An 18,907-nucleotide genomic window follows, 5' to 3' on the forward strand; every position below is an offset into this window, starting at 1 on the left:
AATTTTTTTGTTCTCATATTCCACATATTTGACCTTAACTATTTAAGGATAAACTTAACCTGATTTAAATGTTACTTTATGTAAACATTTATTATTGTCACACTAAGAAAGTAATCCTATTAGATTACTAGATATGTCTGGGGGGGGGCATAGAATTTTTCAGATTCCTGGATCCAAGGCCAGAGAAAGTGCTCTGACCTTGGACTCAGGCGTCCAAGCTCCCCACTCACCCCTCCCCTTTGCAGCTGGCATGGAGAGAACCACGCTGGTTGCCTCTACAAGCTCAAAAATATGAACTTGGAGAGTGGGGAAAGGGGGTGTGCCAGTGGGTGGGGAGGGGATGGCTTACACTATATCCCCAGCCTTTCCCAGCCTCTTTCCCTCCCAACGCCTCAGCTAGATGGGCGAAAATGTGCCCCCCGTTCTGCTTTGGATATTCATAAACCTCTGAGTTTGGAAGCTTACGAGTATCAAGGACGGATCCAATAGGACTGTGCCCTAATACATTTTAGCAACCCAAAGAACTGTGCATAACAGGATGACAACCAATTTTTCTATTTCAACAGGGTTCAGTTCTCTTCCAGAAGTTGCTGGGGCCCCTTCAGTTTTGCTGTCACTACTATATTACTTCCATTTCACACTGAGGCCATGTATGTTAATGACATATATGTAATCTCTCAAATACATGCTAGGTAATCACCTGAAAAATGTTATTTACAACCCTCAATCTGTCAAGCTTGCCTAATACTGTATTTGCAATTGGCATCTATTCATTGTTACCAATGAACTTATGAAATGGAAAATTTTCCACAGGAAAAATGAAGTACTCGAAAATGTCCTATTTTTTAAAAAAATTCACCACACATCCCTGTAGCTAACATATCCATTCATTCTAGCTTCTTTAAACAAAGATGATTTAGTGCCTTGTCTCTTTTCACTGATAATGACAAAAAATGATCAAACTGGTGTGCAAGACACATTTCTCAAAAATGGGTTTTCTATTCCTCACAAGTCAACTCTCTCTGCATATCAGCATCCAGTCTGATCCTAAGCTGCAGTTAAATCAGCATCTTTCTGCATGGCAACTGGCGCACAAGCATAAAAAATGCACTCTAAATTGCAATAAGAGGTTTACATCTACACTTTGAATCCTGAACAATTCCAATGTACGTCACCTTTGGTCCTTGAAGGAAAGGTGGGATATAAATGTACCAACCAACAAAAACAAACAATAGCCCTATGGAACCTAAGAAAGAGATCATGACAGCCCTAAAAGCCTACCTGTGCATGCCCATGCTGTTCAGAGACCAGATGTGCTGGTACAGTGGTTCCAATGGTGGTAGCTGTTCTAGTACTAGTTTTTAGTTGCAGTATCAATACATAGGAATGGGCTGCCCTAGATTTTTTTGACCACTGTTCCCCCACTTCCTGACCCAGCAAGCCCGATCACTTGCTTATCACTGATCTCTGATGAGAGTTCAAAGATAAGGGAAGCTAGTGCTAGGGATAGGCAGTGCTGCTGTCACAGCAGATACACTGCACAGGGGAGGTCTGGCAGGCCACCAGCACTCGCTTAGTGGGCCACTTGCTTCCTGTGGCCTGTCCTTTTTGCACCCCTGTTTTAAACAATTGACGTTTTGACCATTTTGTTCTTTTACATAAACACAAAAGGAAGGATACTTCAGTTCTTTTGCGTTAAATCGCACCTGATATACTTCATTCTCAGTTTCTTTACTTGTATCCTTTTTAAGCAGATACAAAGTTTCTTTACACTGCCTTTCCTTTCTCAGTTTGTAAGATTAACAGCAAACTAAAAAAACCCATTTAGTCATTGCTAATAAGTCAAACAACTGAAGCATCCAGCCTTTTCCTGTTGTTGTTGTTAAAGGAGCTGAGAAGTCAATTACATTTCTATTTTAAAACACTTAACAAAACAGCAAGGTTCAAATATCTGTATTTGCATAAGTATCCCTAAAGAGAGCTGCTCAAAATGTCATTTTTTTTTTAAAGTTTAATAAATGTTTTGTCTTATTCCAGGTGTAGGGAACCTCTGACCTTCCAGATGAAGTTGGACTTCAACCCCCTCATCCATGACCACTGGCCATGCAAGCTGGGGCTGACAGGATTTGGATTCCAACAATATTTGACGATTCTCACCCCTGCCTATGCCTATTAGCTGATGCCTCTTCCTTTTGTACTTCTTGGTAGTTGCAGCCATTCATTTCTACTGAATTTAATAAAGCTTAGAATCTCCACTTTATCAACATAAAACAATTTGAAAACGAACAATTTGAAAAACCCTAAATCTTTAAAATTCTTAACATTTATTTTCCAGCAGGACATTGTTTAAAAATGTAACTAGTCCTTTTAAGTGATCAGAAATATAAACCCATAACTAAAAGAATAATTTCCTGAGCTGCTGATATCTCGTATTTTTAAGGGAGGGACCAATAGTGTGTGTGTGTGTGGATGAGAGATAGTCGAATAAAGCAGTACAAGGACTCTTCTATGAGATCCTTCCAATGTAGTCCAATGAGGAGAGCTCTAGGCTTTGTTCTGGGTTCTTCCATGGATTTACCTCGTGGCCCTAGGCTCTCAATTCAACACACTTACTGGACACCAATTCACACTTACTGGAGACCAATTCCCGCTGAATTCAGTGGGTTGGATCCAAACTCAGTCCTGCTTAAAGTAAACCCACTGAAATCAATGGGGCAGGTTAGATACGACTAACTTTAGCCCCATTGATTTCAACGGATCTGCTCGCAGTATGACTAAGTCTGGGTCCAACCCAGTGGGATTTAGTTCTGAATAAACTAAATCGCGGGGCAAGTCTCAGATCCCCAACCTGCAAAATGGGACGGGGAGGAACAAGCACCTTTCCAAACAGGCTTGTGTCCACACACGCACCCCTTGCAAAGCGACTGCCAACAGACGCGCGTAAATTCGGAAGAGAACTGAACCCGAATCAAGGAAGAGAGCGGTTAAGAAAAGGGATCAGCACTTTCCTCCCGTCCAAACGCAGGCGCTGCAGACACAATAGATAAAAGAGGCAGATATTGGGGCGGGGGGGGAGGGTGGTGGGGAAGGGGGCGGGGCTGCATGCGGCGCGTGCGCCGGGAAAAGAAGGCGCGCGAGGACAGAGGGGATGGGGGGGGGGGCTGAGGCCAGGACCAACGAACACACTCAACGGTGGAAGCGGGGGAGGGGAGAGATAAGCAGACGGGCAGCCCCTCTTCCACCCCCCACCCGACGCACACCTAAGACAAACCGACGCGACGCCCCGCCCCCTCAGTCTCTCCCTCACCGTCGTAGTAGTAACAGACTTTCTTCTTGCCGCCTCCCTGACTGTACGCCATGGCGCCGTCCGAGGGGAGGCCGGGCTGGCTTGAGCTGAAATGGCAGAGAACGGCGAGAACTCGCAGCAGCAGCGACGGCACCGGCGGTGGCAACAAGGGCGCGGAAGCCTCGGGCAGCGTCAGGAAAGCCCAGTCCCGCCTCCTCCAGCCGCGACTGGTGCCACCCGAAAGAACGATCCGGGAGGGGGGGGAGAGAAAACTGTGGCGCCGTTTCACGCCGCCGTCTTCTATAAAGGCTGCGCTCTGGCCTCGCTTCGAGCTATAGAAAGGGAAGCTGCCGTTCGCTGGGCGCTACGGAGCGTGAGACGGGCAGCCCTATGGTCCCTAGGAGAAAACGTAGAATCGTCGACTCCCCTATTCTCAGTCGAACAATGGTACAGGCGACGCGGACCGCTCTCTCTTGGCTCCGCCCATCCCAATCAGAATGCGCGAACGGCACACGCGCAGAAGTGCCTGTTTCTTATGTATTAAACCCGCTTTGGGCCGCGACCACGAGCCTTTTGGCTCCGCCCTCACGGGTTTTCGTTCTCTTTTGAAGGTGCGCCTAACGCCGTGGGCTGCTTGAGTTCAGTGGGAAGAGGCCCTGTGCGCAGCCTTCTTTCCCTCATGAAAGGATTCTCCTAACTCAATTTCATGCGGCTTTTGGGCACTCACGTCAAATGACTTTTAAGGAGGCAGATTTAGCCTGAAGTGAGCAACGCTTTCATTCTGACTACAGCAGGGCTGAAGCCTTGCAAATAATTACCGGCCGAGTTTGAGTTGGTGAGTGCCTTCCTTTGTGAACAGCCATTTTAAGAGAGGCGGCGAGTATTTGGCCTGTGCAAAATGCGCCTGTCAGAGCCTGAGGTCATTGGGCACTTCATTCCACTAGGGGAAATCTGCCCGGACTCGGACTAGGACCTTGACAGAAAGCAGCACGTTTGTGGCAGTCAGATGGGGGCAACAGGAAGCTGGAAAGGGGCCAGTCCAGATGTGGAGCACATTCCAGAGAGAGCTGGGTGGCTGCTTTTAAATAAATTAATAAAGCTGGTTGGAAAATGCTATATGACTAATGTCGCATGTTGTCTGGCCTCAAGGTTCTAACCCTATGCATAGTTATTGGGGGTGAGTCTCATTGAGCTTAATGGAGCTTACTTCTGAGCCAGCATAGAATCATAGAGTTGGAAGGGGCCTACAAGACCATCGAGGCCAACCCCCTTGCTCAATGCAGGAAGCCTAATTCCCAGGCGGCCTCCCATCCAAGTACGAACCAGGGCTGATCCTGCTTCGCTTCCAAGATCAGACAAGATCAGGCACATTCAGACAAGTAGGATTCCACTGTGTGCTGTTAAATTGTCATGGGAGACAATGAAGACTCCTGAGCTCTTTTTCAAGCAATTCAAAATATTTTCTGTTTAAAGAGTGTAGTAGTGCATAAAATACAAGAGTGCAATTGATGACCTTAGGGAGCGCCTTGTCCCCTACATCCCAGTCCACCACCTAAGGACCTCTGCAGGCTGTCTGCTGCAGCTGCCTAATGTGTGTGGCTGCCAGTCTCACAAGAAGACCTTTCCTTTGCTGCCCCTCAGTTGTGGAATGACCTGCCAGTTGAAATGTGCCTGCAGACCTCACTGAAGGTTAGTAAGCAGGCATTAAAGATTCCAGTATTCCAGCAGGCCTTCCCTTTTTAGAACTGTTTTTTTTGCTGACCTTTGTATATTGTTTTTAAGCTGTATTGTTTTATTGTTGGATTTTTTTGAAATTGTTTTTAGTTTAAAGTTGTTTTTAGTTATATGTTGTTTGTATATATTGTTTGTAGGCTTTTATGTAAATGGTTTGTAAACTCTGTACATTGTATTTTAGTGTTTTAACTTTTGTAAACCGCCCAGAGACCTTTGGCTATGGGGGTGGTATAGAAATGTAATAAATAAAACAATAAATACAGTAATATGCATGTGGATACTGTGAGTGAGGAGCACAACATACTGCTGTATTTATTTTAAAATTGTATATTCTGCCAGCATGACTCAAGGAGCCCTCAGTAGTTTACAATCTTAAAAAAAAAACCACCCATCCCCATCATGTACTCATAGAAACAAGTAAAACCAGTTGGGTACTATAGCTCAGTGGTAGAGCACCTGCCTTGCATGCAGACGGTCTAAGGTTTGATTTCCAGGTGACGCTGGAACAATTCCTGCCTGAAACCCTAGTGATTCACTGCTCGGAAGCCCTTGAACTCAGGGGCTTCTGAGATTCCTATATCTGCCGGGCTGAAACTGGCAGGGTGGGAGGAGCAATGAAGGTGCTCTTTTCCTCCCCATCTGCCAATCTCCTTTGTTTTTGCTAGATGGGCTTTTTAGCCCATCTAGCAAGGGCACTTTGGAGGGGGAGAGAAGGAGCTGGAGGAGGTTTAGGATAAATTATAACCTGGTCTCTTCAGTCTCCTCCCCTCCCTGCCCCCTAAAATGCTCCCTGAAATTCCTCCTCTCCTCCTTTCCAACCTCAGAGAGGCAGCCTGCCTGGTTCTCTGCATCAGCTGTGGGGGTGGGGGACAGATCTCCAACTCTCCCTTCTGAGGTTGGAGCACTGATTCCGACTTCAGAAGCGGTTTTTTGAGCTATCCTATGGTTCTTGGGATCATAGGATTGCTCTCAAAGTAATTTTCATCCTTATCCTCATCACATACTTATGCTACTAAAGCTGGGTCTGGGCTTCTAAGTTGCCTGGATGGGAGATCGCCTGGAAAGAAACCATCTAGTAAGTTTCTCTGACTTTGTAAAGGAATAGCAAATTTCTTTATGTGTAATAAATAAGTGTGAACTATTTTCAAACGGTAAGAACTTGAGAAGTAGACTTAAATGGTTCTCCACATCAGAGTTCCTAGGGCAGATAGTGAAGTTGTCAACTTAAGGATGATTTGGGTTAAAAAAAGAAAAGGAAAGGAAAAGCTTTGTAAGAGCTATTAAGTAATGAAATAAACCACTCAGTAACATACCCTACAAATTGTACAAATTCATTCTTTGAAGGTTTTCAAGAAGAAAATGGGCAGATATCTGTAACAGATACCCTAGGTTTGGGATATCCTGCCCTAAGACAGAGAGCAAGGCTAGAGGATCCTTATGGACTCTTCCAGTTCTATAATTATATTATGCAGAGATGACTAAATTTACATAATATTGGTTCAAATGAACAACTGAAGTTGTTATCTGGAGTGTTTAAAACAAAAAGCGAGTGTGAAGACGTCCAAAAGGATCTCTCCAAACTGGGAGAATGGGCATGAAAATGGCAAATGTGGGTAAATGCAAGGAAGTATAAAGTGATGCACATTGGGGCAACTTCATGTATATGCTGATGAGATGCGAGCTAGCAGTGACTGACCAAGAAAAAGCTCTTGGTGTTGTGGTGGATGGCTTGATGAAAATGTCAGCCCACTCTGCGGCTGCCGTGAAAGAGGCAAATTCCATGTTAGGCATAGTTAGGAAAGGAATTGAAAATAAAACTGTCAATATCATACCTATACAAATCCATTGTGCAACCACACTTGGAATACTGTGTACAGTTCTGGTCATTGCACCTTAAAAAGGCCATTGCAGAGTGGGAAAAGATACAGAAAAGGGAAACTAAAATTATTAAGGGGGAAAGGTTACAATGTCAGGAACTGATTAGCTACAAAAAAGGTGAATAAGGGGAGACATGATGGAGGTGTACAAAATTATGCATGATGTATCCCCATCTGCTTTCTCCACATTTTTCCTCTCAATACTAGGGCCGGGAGTCATCCCATGAAACTGATTGATGAGAGATTCAGGACATATAAAAGGAAGTACTTCACACAGCACATAAATTATGGAATTTTCTACCATAAGGTATAGCCACCACTTTGGATGGCTTTAAAAGGGGATTAGACAAATTCATGGAGGAGAAGGCTATTAATGGCTACTAGTCATGATAGCTATATGCTACCTCTAGCCTTAGAGCCAATATGCCTCTCTATACCAGTTGCTGGGGTCGGGGAACATGAATGGGACAGTGCTATTGCACTCATGTTCTACTTGTGAGTTTCCCACAGGCAGCTGGTTGGCCACTGTGTGAACAGAATGCTGGACTAGATAGACTCTTGGTCTGATCCAGCGTGGCTCTTCTTAAGTTAGAAAACTGCCAGGGAGTGATGGATAGAGAACTTGTCATTAGTTATTTGAATATGCTGACATGCTGACAATAGAAGTATGCAGTCCTATTCAAAACACTGCCTGCCTGTTGCATTCTAGCATCATTATCCATGGGCCCCAGCACTGTCCAGAAGACGTCCAAATCCATAATGTTACAGCTGTATCACATGCACAACTTTGATCCTTGCTATTTCATGTCTGTTGACTTCATTCTCCATTCCTTTGCACTTGGCACCTCTCTGTGTAACTTCTTAAAGTGCTAAAATCTAATCTAAAAGCAATTGAATGATACATATTCTTAGCCCTCTTTGAATTTTCCCATATAGTGCATTTTATGTGCCAGCTGTAATCCATGCTAGAAATACAAGAGTTGGAAGGCAGACAATAAATCAAAGGGTTGTATCCAACTGTGTCCGTCTGGCAGTGGAATAGACGTGCGGGTGGAATGGATGCCTCCTCCTTACTGCAGCCTCCAAATCTGCTCTGGAGGTTTGAGGGACCCTCCAGAGCAGATTTTTTGGGCACCCAAATGCATCAGTGAAGAGTTATGTTATTCTAAACTCACATTTGCCAACACACCCTGGAGAGAGGGGTGCTTTTATAGGAGATGGTGGGTGGGACAGCAAGGGTGCTTAACCCTTGCTGTGACTGCTGGTTCTCCCTAGTAAATGGCTTCCCAACCCCACTGTAATCAATCTTCCACCACCCCACCCATCTGGCGATTTCTGTTCTCAGAGCCTAGAGGTATTTTCAGGGAAGCGTTTGGAGGAAGAAGGGTTTAGCACAATAAAAAGAGGTGAGCCTCAAAAGGTGCTAAAGAATATTAATGGTTTATTTACAGAACCTCTCCAATCTTTTCCCAATATGTTTTGAGTCCTGAACAAAAACTTTGCCTTTGGAAAAAACCAAACACACACATTTTATTTCAGGAAGGCTCTCCTATCCAGTCTGCATATTCTTGATTAACGATCTTCCCATTCCATAATAATATGAAGCAAATATTATTTATATGTTTGTATCCTACTTTTTATTTGAAAAAATGAATCTTCAAGGTGGCTAACATTAAATATGAATGAAGTACAATTTAAAATTGGAGGGGCTGTGGCTCAGTGGTAGAGCATTTGTTTTGCATGCAGAAGGTCCCTGGCATCTCCAGGTAGGGCTGGAAAAATTCCTGCCTGAAACCCTGGAGAGCCACTGCCAGACAGTGTTGACGAAACTGGGCTAGATGGACCAAGGATATATGGCAGCTTCCTATGTTGATCCAAAAATTGTATTCCAGCAAACCCAAAGACAAGCCAATGAAACCAGCAGAAATGAGCAATGCGACTCATAATAAAATTAAGTCTATCTTACGTTACAGTTTTTGTTATAATTACATTCTGTATAACAAAAATAGCTTCAAAAGTAGAGTGCCAGGAGACTTCCCTGTCATCTTTTGCTAGAACGAGTTAATAAATGCATGCAAATAGTTCAAAGAATTACCACAGAAGACATCCAAGACAGAGACAATGAACTTTTGTTATCAAACACCTTTTGTGCTCCCGGAGTGCTTTTAAATATATAGTTATTGAGTTGTGTTAGTTGAACTAAATACTGCTTTGAAATCTCATCATACCTATGTATACCCATATTTAGTATGGTTTTTTTATGCTTAGATGGTAAGCCCTCTTTCTAGCCACAAAGGACCACAAAATGGCTTATAGATGTTTAAAACAGAATACGGTTTGCATTTGGAAGGGACAGAGGCAGACAGCTGTGTGTTGACTGAAGCTAACATGAGGATTCTGTTCTATCATTGAATAGTAGATCTAGTGCCTTGTATGAGTGCCTGTGGTTTGCCTCCACTTATGCTTGCTTCTATATTTAGAAATCAGCAAGTATTACAAAAGAGACATAGGTCTCTAGTCCTTCCATCCCAAGGAAATCAAACATAGGTAGCACTGTCCTTGAAACTTCCTCCTACTCAGAGAAGTGTCGATGTGCACAACAGTATGTTTATATTGTTGGCTAGGAAAGTATTGGTGATCTTGAACAAAGCACAAGTGTTCAGATCTGAAATACTTTGAGTTTTGGCCACCATATTGAACATGGGTAAATTCAAGCTAAACCAGGTGCAAAGGATGATTACCAAGATGAAATGGAATGTTTATTATGCTCAAAAACCTAAAATGCTTACCCTGTTTAGCTAAAGCTGCTAATCATGACGCAGGCTGAACACTCCCAAGTTCACAATATTGTATAACTGTGCACCTTCCAAAAAGATGCTGGACGTGTGAATTGTCCACAGGCTTCCCTGAGACTTTGTCTTGTCTTGGGACAATGAGTGATTCGGATACTTGACATCCTAGGATGTCTCTGAACAACTTCTATGATAATTTAGAAGGGGGGGTTTACATTCATTGTGGCGGAGGGAGCAATCTTATGGCCGCTAGTCAGCGGCTAGACGGCCACAGGATATGTTGGTTTCCAGGAACTGACCTCGGAGCCCGTGCTCCGAGGTTGGTTCCTGGAGAACTGACCTTTTCCTCCTCCCGCGCTGCCTTGCAGGCAGCTGGGAACAGCTCCACGCTCGGAAGAGGAGTGCAAAGCGGCAAAAATGGGGTGTTCCAGGGGGCGTTCTGGGGTGGGGAAGTTAGAAATGCTGGCATGACACATGCTATGTGTCGTCCGGCAGCCGCTTCCCCCACCCCCCCTTCCTGCGGCTAGACAGCCAAAATTGGCTGCCTAGCCGCAAACGTAAGGCAGTTGAAGCGTGGACGGGATGATCCCCTCCACACTTCTCCTGCCCTGCATTGGATAGGTGGCCGCCTATCCTCATAGGGTTGCGCGCTTAGACTACATAAAGTGATCCATCAAGGGCTGGTTAATGGATAGTCCTGCTCTGGAAAATCATTTTGACTAGATGATTTTGTGTCTGGTCCTGGCTGGGTTCCGAGCTCTAGCATAATGGCACCTATTGACAGGGCAATAATTGCTGCTGCTGTTTTAGTCTATTTTAAATGCCCTTTTGTTTTAGATGTAATTATAAAGTACTCTCTATTGCTAAATTGTTACTCTCATAGTATTTTTCAATTTTTCTCTTGTAAGTTGATTTGAATACTTCTTGTAGAAAGGCAGGTAAGAGTGAGTGAGTGAGTGAGTGAATGAATGAATGAATGAATGAATAAATAAATAAAAATTGGGGGGGGAAGTATCAGAATGATTTGTGACCCATAGAGTGAAGAGGGGCTGTGGAAATTTCCTCCTTTGATTTGTAAAGCTGTGACACTTCCACAAACTTTGTAATTTGTTATTGAGCCATCCCATCTCATTAGACAAAGCACAACTGAACCCCCAAACCAGCACATTTCTATTCACTTTAATTATTCTGAAGTGGCAGGAGAAGACTTTTTAGTATATAATTGGCATTGCAAGCAGTGGAAAGTCTTTAAAAAAAATCTGTCTGGGCATTTTATTTATTTATTTGATACAGATGTTCAGCCTTGTATCCTGAAAGCTCAGGATGGTTCTCAATAATTTAAATACTAAACTATGAAAAATTCTAAAATAGCCACATAAAAATCCACCAAATCCCAAAATACTGGATATCCCAGCAACCTCCATTCCCCACTTCCCTGCACCCAGCTCTTAACTTCATCCCAGTCATTGCCCGATAGCCAAAGGGGGAGAAATTTCATAACAGTTGGTTAGACATTCCCAGTACTAATCTGCCTCATTGCTACATTTCTTACAAACTGTATTCCTTTAGAATTCTTCCATCCACTTTGGCACTATGTTCAGAACTGGCACATGGACGTAATGGACAGGGCACAGAAAATAGGATAGGCAATGTCTCAGGAACATGGGCCCCAACTGGCAGAGGCTTCATAGGCCAAGACCAGTATTTAGAATTTTGTTCAGAATTTTTATGTGATGTGCTTCTTACTCCTTCCCTACCATGAGGTTGGCTGCCATGTTCTGCTCAAGATGTAGAGTCCATGGAGATGACATTTAAACCACACTTTCTGCCATACACTGGCAGTTGATATGAGGTAAAAAAAAAATCTCTTTGGTATTTGATGGGATGATAGAGATAACTGAGGTATCCTGGGGTAAAAGGAGATTACCCTGAGGTAGTTTAATTATCTGTATGGGCATCCTCTCTCCAACTGATGGTTGCCCCAGGACTGTAGAAGTAAGGGGACAGGACGCTCTGGCCCCATCTGTTGGCCAAAGGAATAATCGTCATCAATTGCTATTCAAGCAGGAATACCAGAAAGGGAAGATCAGCCTGAAGTGCATTTAAATGCCCACTTAAAGCTCACCAGCTTGTTCTGGCCTTGAAGAACTGGTCTCATTCCTCTTCCTTTTGCCTCCACTTCATTTCCTGGTGAGTCTTGTCATTTTAGTTTGTAAGCCTGATGTCAGGGCCTGTCTCTCTTTTTTATTGATGTGAGCAGCTTTGGGAGATAATAACTGTCTGAAAAGTGGGATAAATACGCAGTATAATGAATGAGTGAGTGAGTGAATGAATGAATGGTGCATGTAGACCAAATGGGCTGGAGATTTGTTCAATTCACATCCTGTTCCCCTACAAAGCTGCCACCCTGAAACATGTAAAATGCTTTGGCTTCCCTCCTTTCAGAGGGAACTGTTCTTCATGTGTCTATTTTGAAAGCAGCAAAACAACACCTCTTCAGAACGACTTCATACTTCTTGTGGGCAAATGTGGCTCTGGAAATACACTTCTTATCTTGTCCTTGTCTGAACAAAACTCATTAGCTAAGTTCTGCAGTACAACTCAGAGAATGATACTGATCTCCCTGTTTTCTAATGTTTTCATTTTCCTTATCAAATCATGGTATTGACTTTTTAGCACAGTTTAAACAGACCTGATGAACTTCCAATACCTGAAAAGCAACTTTTTCTCTGAAAAGTGGTAATGTTGTGAGACCTGAAAGGTCACTGGAATGTAAACAAGGAGCCAGTGTAGTGTAGTGGTGAGAGTGACGGACTGGGAGCCGGGAGATCCGGGTTCTAGTCCCCACTTGGCCATGGAAGCTTACTGGGTGACTTTGGGCCAGTCACAGACTCTCAGCCCAACCTACCTCACAGGCTTGTTGTTGTGAGGATACAATGGTGAGGAGGAGGATAATGTAAGCCGCCTTGAGTTCCTTGCAAGAGGGAGAAAGGCGGGGTATAAATGCAATAAATAAATAAATAAACAAGGGTGTCCTGGCATGAACAATAGCATTTGGTATTTTTATCCCCTTATTCAGAAAGTTCAATAATGGATGGGGCTGAACACATTGAGCTTGTAGCTACTTATCCAGAATAGCAAACAGGCAATTTGAAGAGATTGTGATACCTGAGATTTGTTGCAAACCTATTCAATGAATGCTTTCTTCAATAATGAATCAAAGGACACACCTGGGAGAAAAAATGTAGGAGTGAGTGTATTACACAAGGCACACAAAGATAATTTCTGGAAGACAGAAACGGTCAACAGTGGGTGGTGGGCTTCACATGGCAAAAACACTTAATTGGGTACAAGTCATGGAGAGTGGACTTAGATGCTCTTCACGCTTTTAGATAACACTAGTGATCCGACTGGGCTTCGCCTGGGTTGGAATAGCCCTTAGTTTGACACAGCAAAACCTTCAGTTCAAACCAACATACACAGCCATCAGAATTGGGCACATGGTGCCTGCCCCATCTGAGTGAAACCAGGCCCGCTGACACCCTCAGGCACAGCCACAACCTCTATAGCTCCATGAGGGAGAGGTCTGTCCACTCCATTCTCCTGAGCAGGGCTGCCTCACAGTTGCAGGGGAAGGGGGCAGGTGTAAATCTCCGTTCTTCAACCTGCCAATCTCCCCTGCCTTCAAACTCTATGGACTGCAAGGTTATGTGCTGGTGTAGGAAGTCTGTCCCTAGTGGCCGCAGGTGTTGCTGCAGGTGTTGCTCATGGCCACATTTAAATTCATTAACATTAATGAATGTGTTTTAAAAACAAAATAACCATAAAGTGCACACCTCTATGGTCCCCTCAGTGTGCTTGCCAAGTTTCAATTGTCTACATTTCACAGTCTTGGCGCTATACTGCTGAAAGACACACATCCTCTTTTATTATGATAGATAACGAAAACTTGCAAGGTGGATGGGGAGCCCCTAGGGTATAAGGTAGGGCTGCTTAACCTCTTGTGCCCACTATTTCTCCCCTGTAAATCCCTCCCCTCACAGTTTTTCCCTAGCCAGTCTCACCTTTAGTTCAAAACCCAGAAGAGGAAAGGATTACAACTGCTTACAGAGGAAAATTGGCCAGAGAGGGGGGTCTTAAGCACTTCCCACTCCATAGTAGTTGTATGAGGAAACATGATGTTGAGAACTCTTTCTCATGTAATGTTGTATTCCACCCTGATACTCAACCTGGAACTGGAGGTTGTCCTGAGGAGGTATTTAAAAAGAAATAAAAAGGGTATGGAGAAATAGCACAGCTCTACAATCCATTCACCTTAAGGCAGGTTCATAAACCCCATATGATGGCCAAAACTAAAATCCACTTCATTTTACAGCAGTTGGAACTGTTGCCCTATTACAATATTCTGTTTCTAATAAACATATGCTTGTTTCTTACTGACAGCCACTTTGAAAATGCCAAGGAAGCAGCAGTGTGCAAGTGACTTGCAAAAGTGGAATTGGGCAGGGGGTGCATGAATGCATGTTTCATAGGATACTCCAGAACTTTGAAAATAAGCCACATCACCTCGTCCTTGGTCCTGTCTGAGCTATGTGTAAAACCTGTTTGTGAATCTGACGGAGATCAGCAAGAGCAGTTAGCCCAAAATCCTTGTTCCAGACTTCGATAATACATGCTGAGCCTCTGCATTTGCAGTTTAAAAGGGCACTGTAAGTTTCAAGGGCTTTTTCTTCCAAAGGCATCTGAACCTGCAAAGACTGCACCAAATATCATATATGCAGATATGAGAGATGCAACAACACCAAAATCTACTCAAGCTGAAACTGGAAGTTGTCCTAACCTAATGTGTAAACTGTTGAAACATAACGTGGTATTATAGGTTAAATAGGACATGGCAGTCAGCAGATGTCTTGCTGCCTTTAGGCCACAATCCTATGTACACATACCTAAGAGCAATTGATTTATATGCCACTGTCCATATTTAAAAATATCTCTAAGTTCCCTGGGAAGAGGGGCTATCTCTTAAACAGTTTTAAGTCTTTAAAGTGGATATGCCTACAGGCTGTGACTAGGGATGTCTGGAAACTTCACTAGTCTTATGATCTCCTATTCTCCTTGACATTTCTTGGACTTTTTGCCTAGGTTTTATCATCTAAATTCACCTTCTGCATTGCTTGGGGTGCTGGCTTTGGGTAAAATATATTATGCCAACCCCTGGTGATACACAACACTGTGACATTTTGCTAATCTAATACAAGTTATTTGAACTTTCCTTGAAATTCTTCAGATGGTTTGCCTGGGCTGAATCTACACATAGCAGTTATACCATTATCATAACTATTGGTACACATGACACCAGTGGGCACCAATAGTTATGATAACGGTATGATAATGGTATAACTGCTATGTGTAGATTCAGCTGGTTTCTCTCCGCATTTTGCTTTTTGTGAAATTCTGTAGAAACTGTGATAAGTATAGAAACTAGCCTGGTTTACACATATAGCAGAATGAGGTGGTAGCATGATAATGTGATAGGCTGGAATTGTACCACTTCAGGGATGAATGTTGGTTTTCGTTGAACTGTGGGTTACTGTGAAACTATGGTTTGTTAACCATGAACAACCCATCAAGAGAACACATGGTTTGTTGTCGGGTTGTAAACTGTGGGCTGTTTGTGGTTAACCATGGTTTGTTAGTGCAGCTGGGTTCAGACCACACAACAACCCATGGTTCAACAACAACTCACACTCAACCTTGAGTATGGGTTGTTGTGTTGTGCGACCCCAGTCATTGAGAGCATGCGTGTGCAGCTTTTTGTTGAGATACAAAACTGAATTTGGGAATCTAGGAAGTATGTGATGTGATATATAGCTGCTCCAGGGACTACAGAAGTAAGCAAGCTTCCAGAGAGTGAGCAACCAGAGCAAGCGAACAGGGGGAGCAAACAGGAGTTGGGCAGGGGAGTTGCAGTGGTAGAAGAGACAAAGGAGACAAAGGAGACAGAGGCTAAGAGGAAAGTGGGCTGCAGGAAGCCCAGGGGGCTGCTTTTTATCCTTCTGAGTGGCTGTGAGCTCACCAGGTGCTTCTGAGAGCTCCAACTGAATTGGGGGTGTGTAGCCTGAGTACTCCCAGCAGCTGAGTGGGCGGGAAGCTTCAGTCTGTTTCCTGCCTCCCAGCTGAGTAGAGCAGAGCAGAGCAAGCTGCTCCAGCTGCTCCAGGGACTACAGAAGCAAGCAAGCTCCCAGAGAGCGAGTGACCAGAGCGAGTGAACAGGGGGAGCAAACAGGAGTTGGCCAGGGGAGTTCGGCAGGGGAGGTCAAGGGGGAGGCCCCTAACTTTTTTTTTCATTTTTTTCAGTTTATTTTATTTTTTAACTAACTTTTTCCCATGTATTTGTCTTGTAAAACACATTTCCACACCAGTGGGACTCTGCTTTTAACCTCTAGTGAGTAGAGGAGCAGGCACAGGCTAGTCTAGAACAATCACAAAGCTAGACACAAAAAGGGAAAAGAGGCGATGGAAGGACAGGACTCTCCAGTGGGGTGACCTGCAAGGTGTGTGCAATGTTTGTTTTCTTGCCTGCGAACAACATGGCCTACACCTGCAACAAGTGCAAGTTGATCACGCTGCTGGAAGAAAAAGTAAGTGGACTGGAGCGGCGACTGTCGACCCTCCGGGGAATAAGAGAACACGAAGAGTTCTTGGACAGAATGGGGGAACTACAGCAGCAAAGGGAAGACCAGAAGCTTGAAGAGCAACAGCAAGATGAGGCAGTGGGAAATGCTGAGGTGAAGAAAAATGGAGTAGAGGATACTCCTTGGAAAAGGGTGATAGGAGAAGAAGAACTAGACGCCACTCTGCACTAGTGGAAGCAGGTGGAGCTGTGGAACCGATTCCAGGTACTTGCGGATGAGACTGGAGGACAGCCTGCAGAGGAAGAATCACCGGGGAACCTACATGAGAGTGAGCAAGAGGCTGAAGGTCAGTCAAACAGAGGCAATGAAACCCAGGCCTACAACAACAAGAAGAGAAGAGTGGGAGCCTCCTTGCTGCAAGGGATCGAGACCCAAGTATGTCGCAAAGACCCATGGACTCGCCAAGTATGTTGTCTCCCAGGAGGACAGATTAGAGACGTGACTGAAAGGTTGCCTGCACTCATAAAGCCCACTGACAGGTATCCATTTCTTCTCATCCTTGTGGGAACAAATGATACTGCCAAGCGGAGCTAGGAAGAAATCACGTCAGACTTTGAAGCTTTGGGAAGGAAACTCAACAACTTTGGGGCCCAGATAGTTTTCTCATCCATCCTTCCAGTAGTTAGAAGAGGGATAGAAAAGGAACGAAAAATACTCCGGGTGAATGACTAGCTATGAAGGTGGTGCTGACGAGAGAGATTTGGATTCTGGGACCACGGGCTATACTTCCTGGAAGATGGGCTGTTGGCAAGGGATGGGTTGCACCTCACAAAGGATGGGAAGAATGTGTTTGGCCACAGCATGAAGAACTTCATCAGGAGGGCTTTAAACTGAATCCTACGGGGAAGGGAGATGTAATGTTGGGGGTAACAATGGACGTAGGCGCATGCACTGCAACGGAGAGAACAGCTCTGATAGCGCCCAATAATAGTCTTCAGACACATGTAGGAAGAAAGCCAGACTATGAAGCACATGGTCTTCGATGTCTATATACTAATGCCCAGAGTATGGGAAACAGACAGAACGAACTTGAACTCTTAATACAGGAGGGAAATTATGACTTGATAGGTATAACTGAGACTTGGTGGGATGACTCTCATGACTGGAATACAGCAGTTGAAGGATATAACTTGTTCAAAAAGAACAGGAGGAACAGAAAGGGAGGTGGGGTTGCACTGTATGTGAAAAATGCATATCTCTGCACAGAAATACAGGAGGATGAGCTTGGTGGCCTCATCGAGAGCATCTGGATAAAAATAAATGGAGCAAAGAATAAAAGGAACCTGGTGGTCGGAGTCTACTACCGGCCACCCAATCAAGGAGAAGACGAGGATGAAACTTTTGAAAAGCAGATAGCCAATGTTTTAAGGAAGCATGATGTAGTAGTAATGGGGGACTTCAATTTCCCCAATATTTGTTGGGAGACAAATTCTGCAAAACATGGCCCCTCCAGGAAATTCCTGACTTGTGTGGCGGATAATTTCCTCCTACAGAAAGTAGAGGAAGGAACTAGAGGATCAGCTATCCTTGACTTGATCCGAACCAACAGAGATGACTTAGTGGATAAAGTAGAAGTTACAAGAACTCTGGGGGAAAGCAACCATGTTGTACTTGAGTTCTTGGTTCTAAGGGAAGCAAAAGCCGAGTGTAGTCAAACGTGTACCCTGGATTTTAGGAAAGCTGATTTTAATAAACCCAGAACAATGATCAGTAAGGTCCCATGGCAAGCGACGCTAACGAGAAAAGGAGTCCAAGATGGGTGGGAGCTTTTAAAAAAGGAAATTCTCAAGGCACAATTACAAACCATTCCAACAAGAAAAAAAGGTGGAAGACAACAGAAGAAGCCAATGTGGCTTCACAAAAAGCTTAGGGGTGACCTGAAAACAAAAAAGGACACATATAGGAAGTGGAAAGAAGGCCAAGCAACAAAGGAAAAGTACAGGCAGGTAGCACAGAATTGCAGGGATGGCTTCAGGAAGGCTAAAGCTGAGAACGAGCTGAGGTTAGCGAGGGATGCTAAAAACAACAAAAAGGCTTTCTTCAGCTATGTGCATAGTAAAAGGCAGAGGAAAGAAATGGTTGTTCAGCTATTAAATAAGGATGGGAAAATGATAACAGATGACAAAGAAAAGGCAGAGGTGCTCAATTCCTACTTTGGCTCAGTCTTCTCCCAAAAGAGGGTCTATGACCCCCCTGGCAAAGGTGTAGTACAGGCTGAAGGGGCAGGATTGCAGCTTGAGATCGATAGGCATATGGTCAAGGAACACCTAATTACTTTGCATGAGTTCAAATCTCTAGGGCCAGATGAACTGCATCCTAGAGTAATAAAGGAACTGGCAGAAGAACTCTCAAAACTGCTGTCTATTCTCTTTGAGAAATCATGGAGGACAAGTGCCAGATGATTGGAGGAGGGCTAATGTTGTCCCTATCTTCAAAAAGGGTAAAAAGGAGGAACCTGGGAACTACAGACCAGTCAGTCTGACATCAATCCCTGGGAAAATTCTGGAGCAGATTATAAAGCAA

The 18,907-nt window shown here is 44.1% G+C and overlaps 1 protein-coding gene and 1 long non-coding RNA gene across 5 annotated transcripts in view; one reads left to right on the forward strand and one right to left on the reverse strand.

Annotated features, from left to right (window-relative positions):
- Positions 1-3,530, reverse strand: part of HDAC2 (histone deacetylase 2) — a 53,488-nt gene extending 49,958 nt beyond the window's left edge. For 3 of the 4 annotated variants that reach the window (XR_014786655.1, XM_084827343.1, XM_084827341.1), the window contains exon 1: positions 3,308-3,530. Coding sequence is in view for 3 of the 4 variants with exons in the window: in XM_084827343.1 (XP_084683469.1) it covers positions 3,308-3,359 (52 nt within the window). In the remaining variant the exon portion in view is untranslated. The remainder of the gene's footprint in view (positions 1-3,307) is intronic. The other variant, XM_084827344.1, reaches the window with a different exon arrangement.
- Positions 3,531-3,804: 274 nt separating this feature from the next.
- Positions 3,805-18,907, forward strand: part of LOC146359435 (uncharacterized) — a 109,789-nt gene continuing 94,686 nt past the window's right edge. Inside the window, exon 1 of the long non-coding RNA XR_014786656.1 lies at positions 3,805-4,121. This is a non-coding gene — a long non-coding RNA (uncharacterized LOC146359435). The remainder of the gene's footprint in view (positions 4,122-18,907) is intronic.

The sequence above is a fragment of the Heloderma suspectum genome, chromosome 1, assembly GCF_057233095.1.
Source record: "Heloderma suspectum isolate Gila_16-S chromosome 1, 16-S_ref, whole genome shotgun sequence".
Classification (NCBI taxonomy): domain Eukaryota; kingdom Metazoa; phylum Chordata; class Lepidosauria; order Squamata; family Helodermatidae; genus Heloderma; species Heloderma suspectum.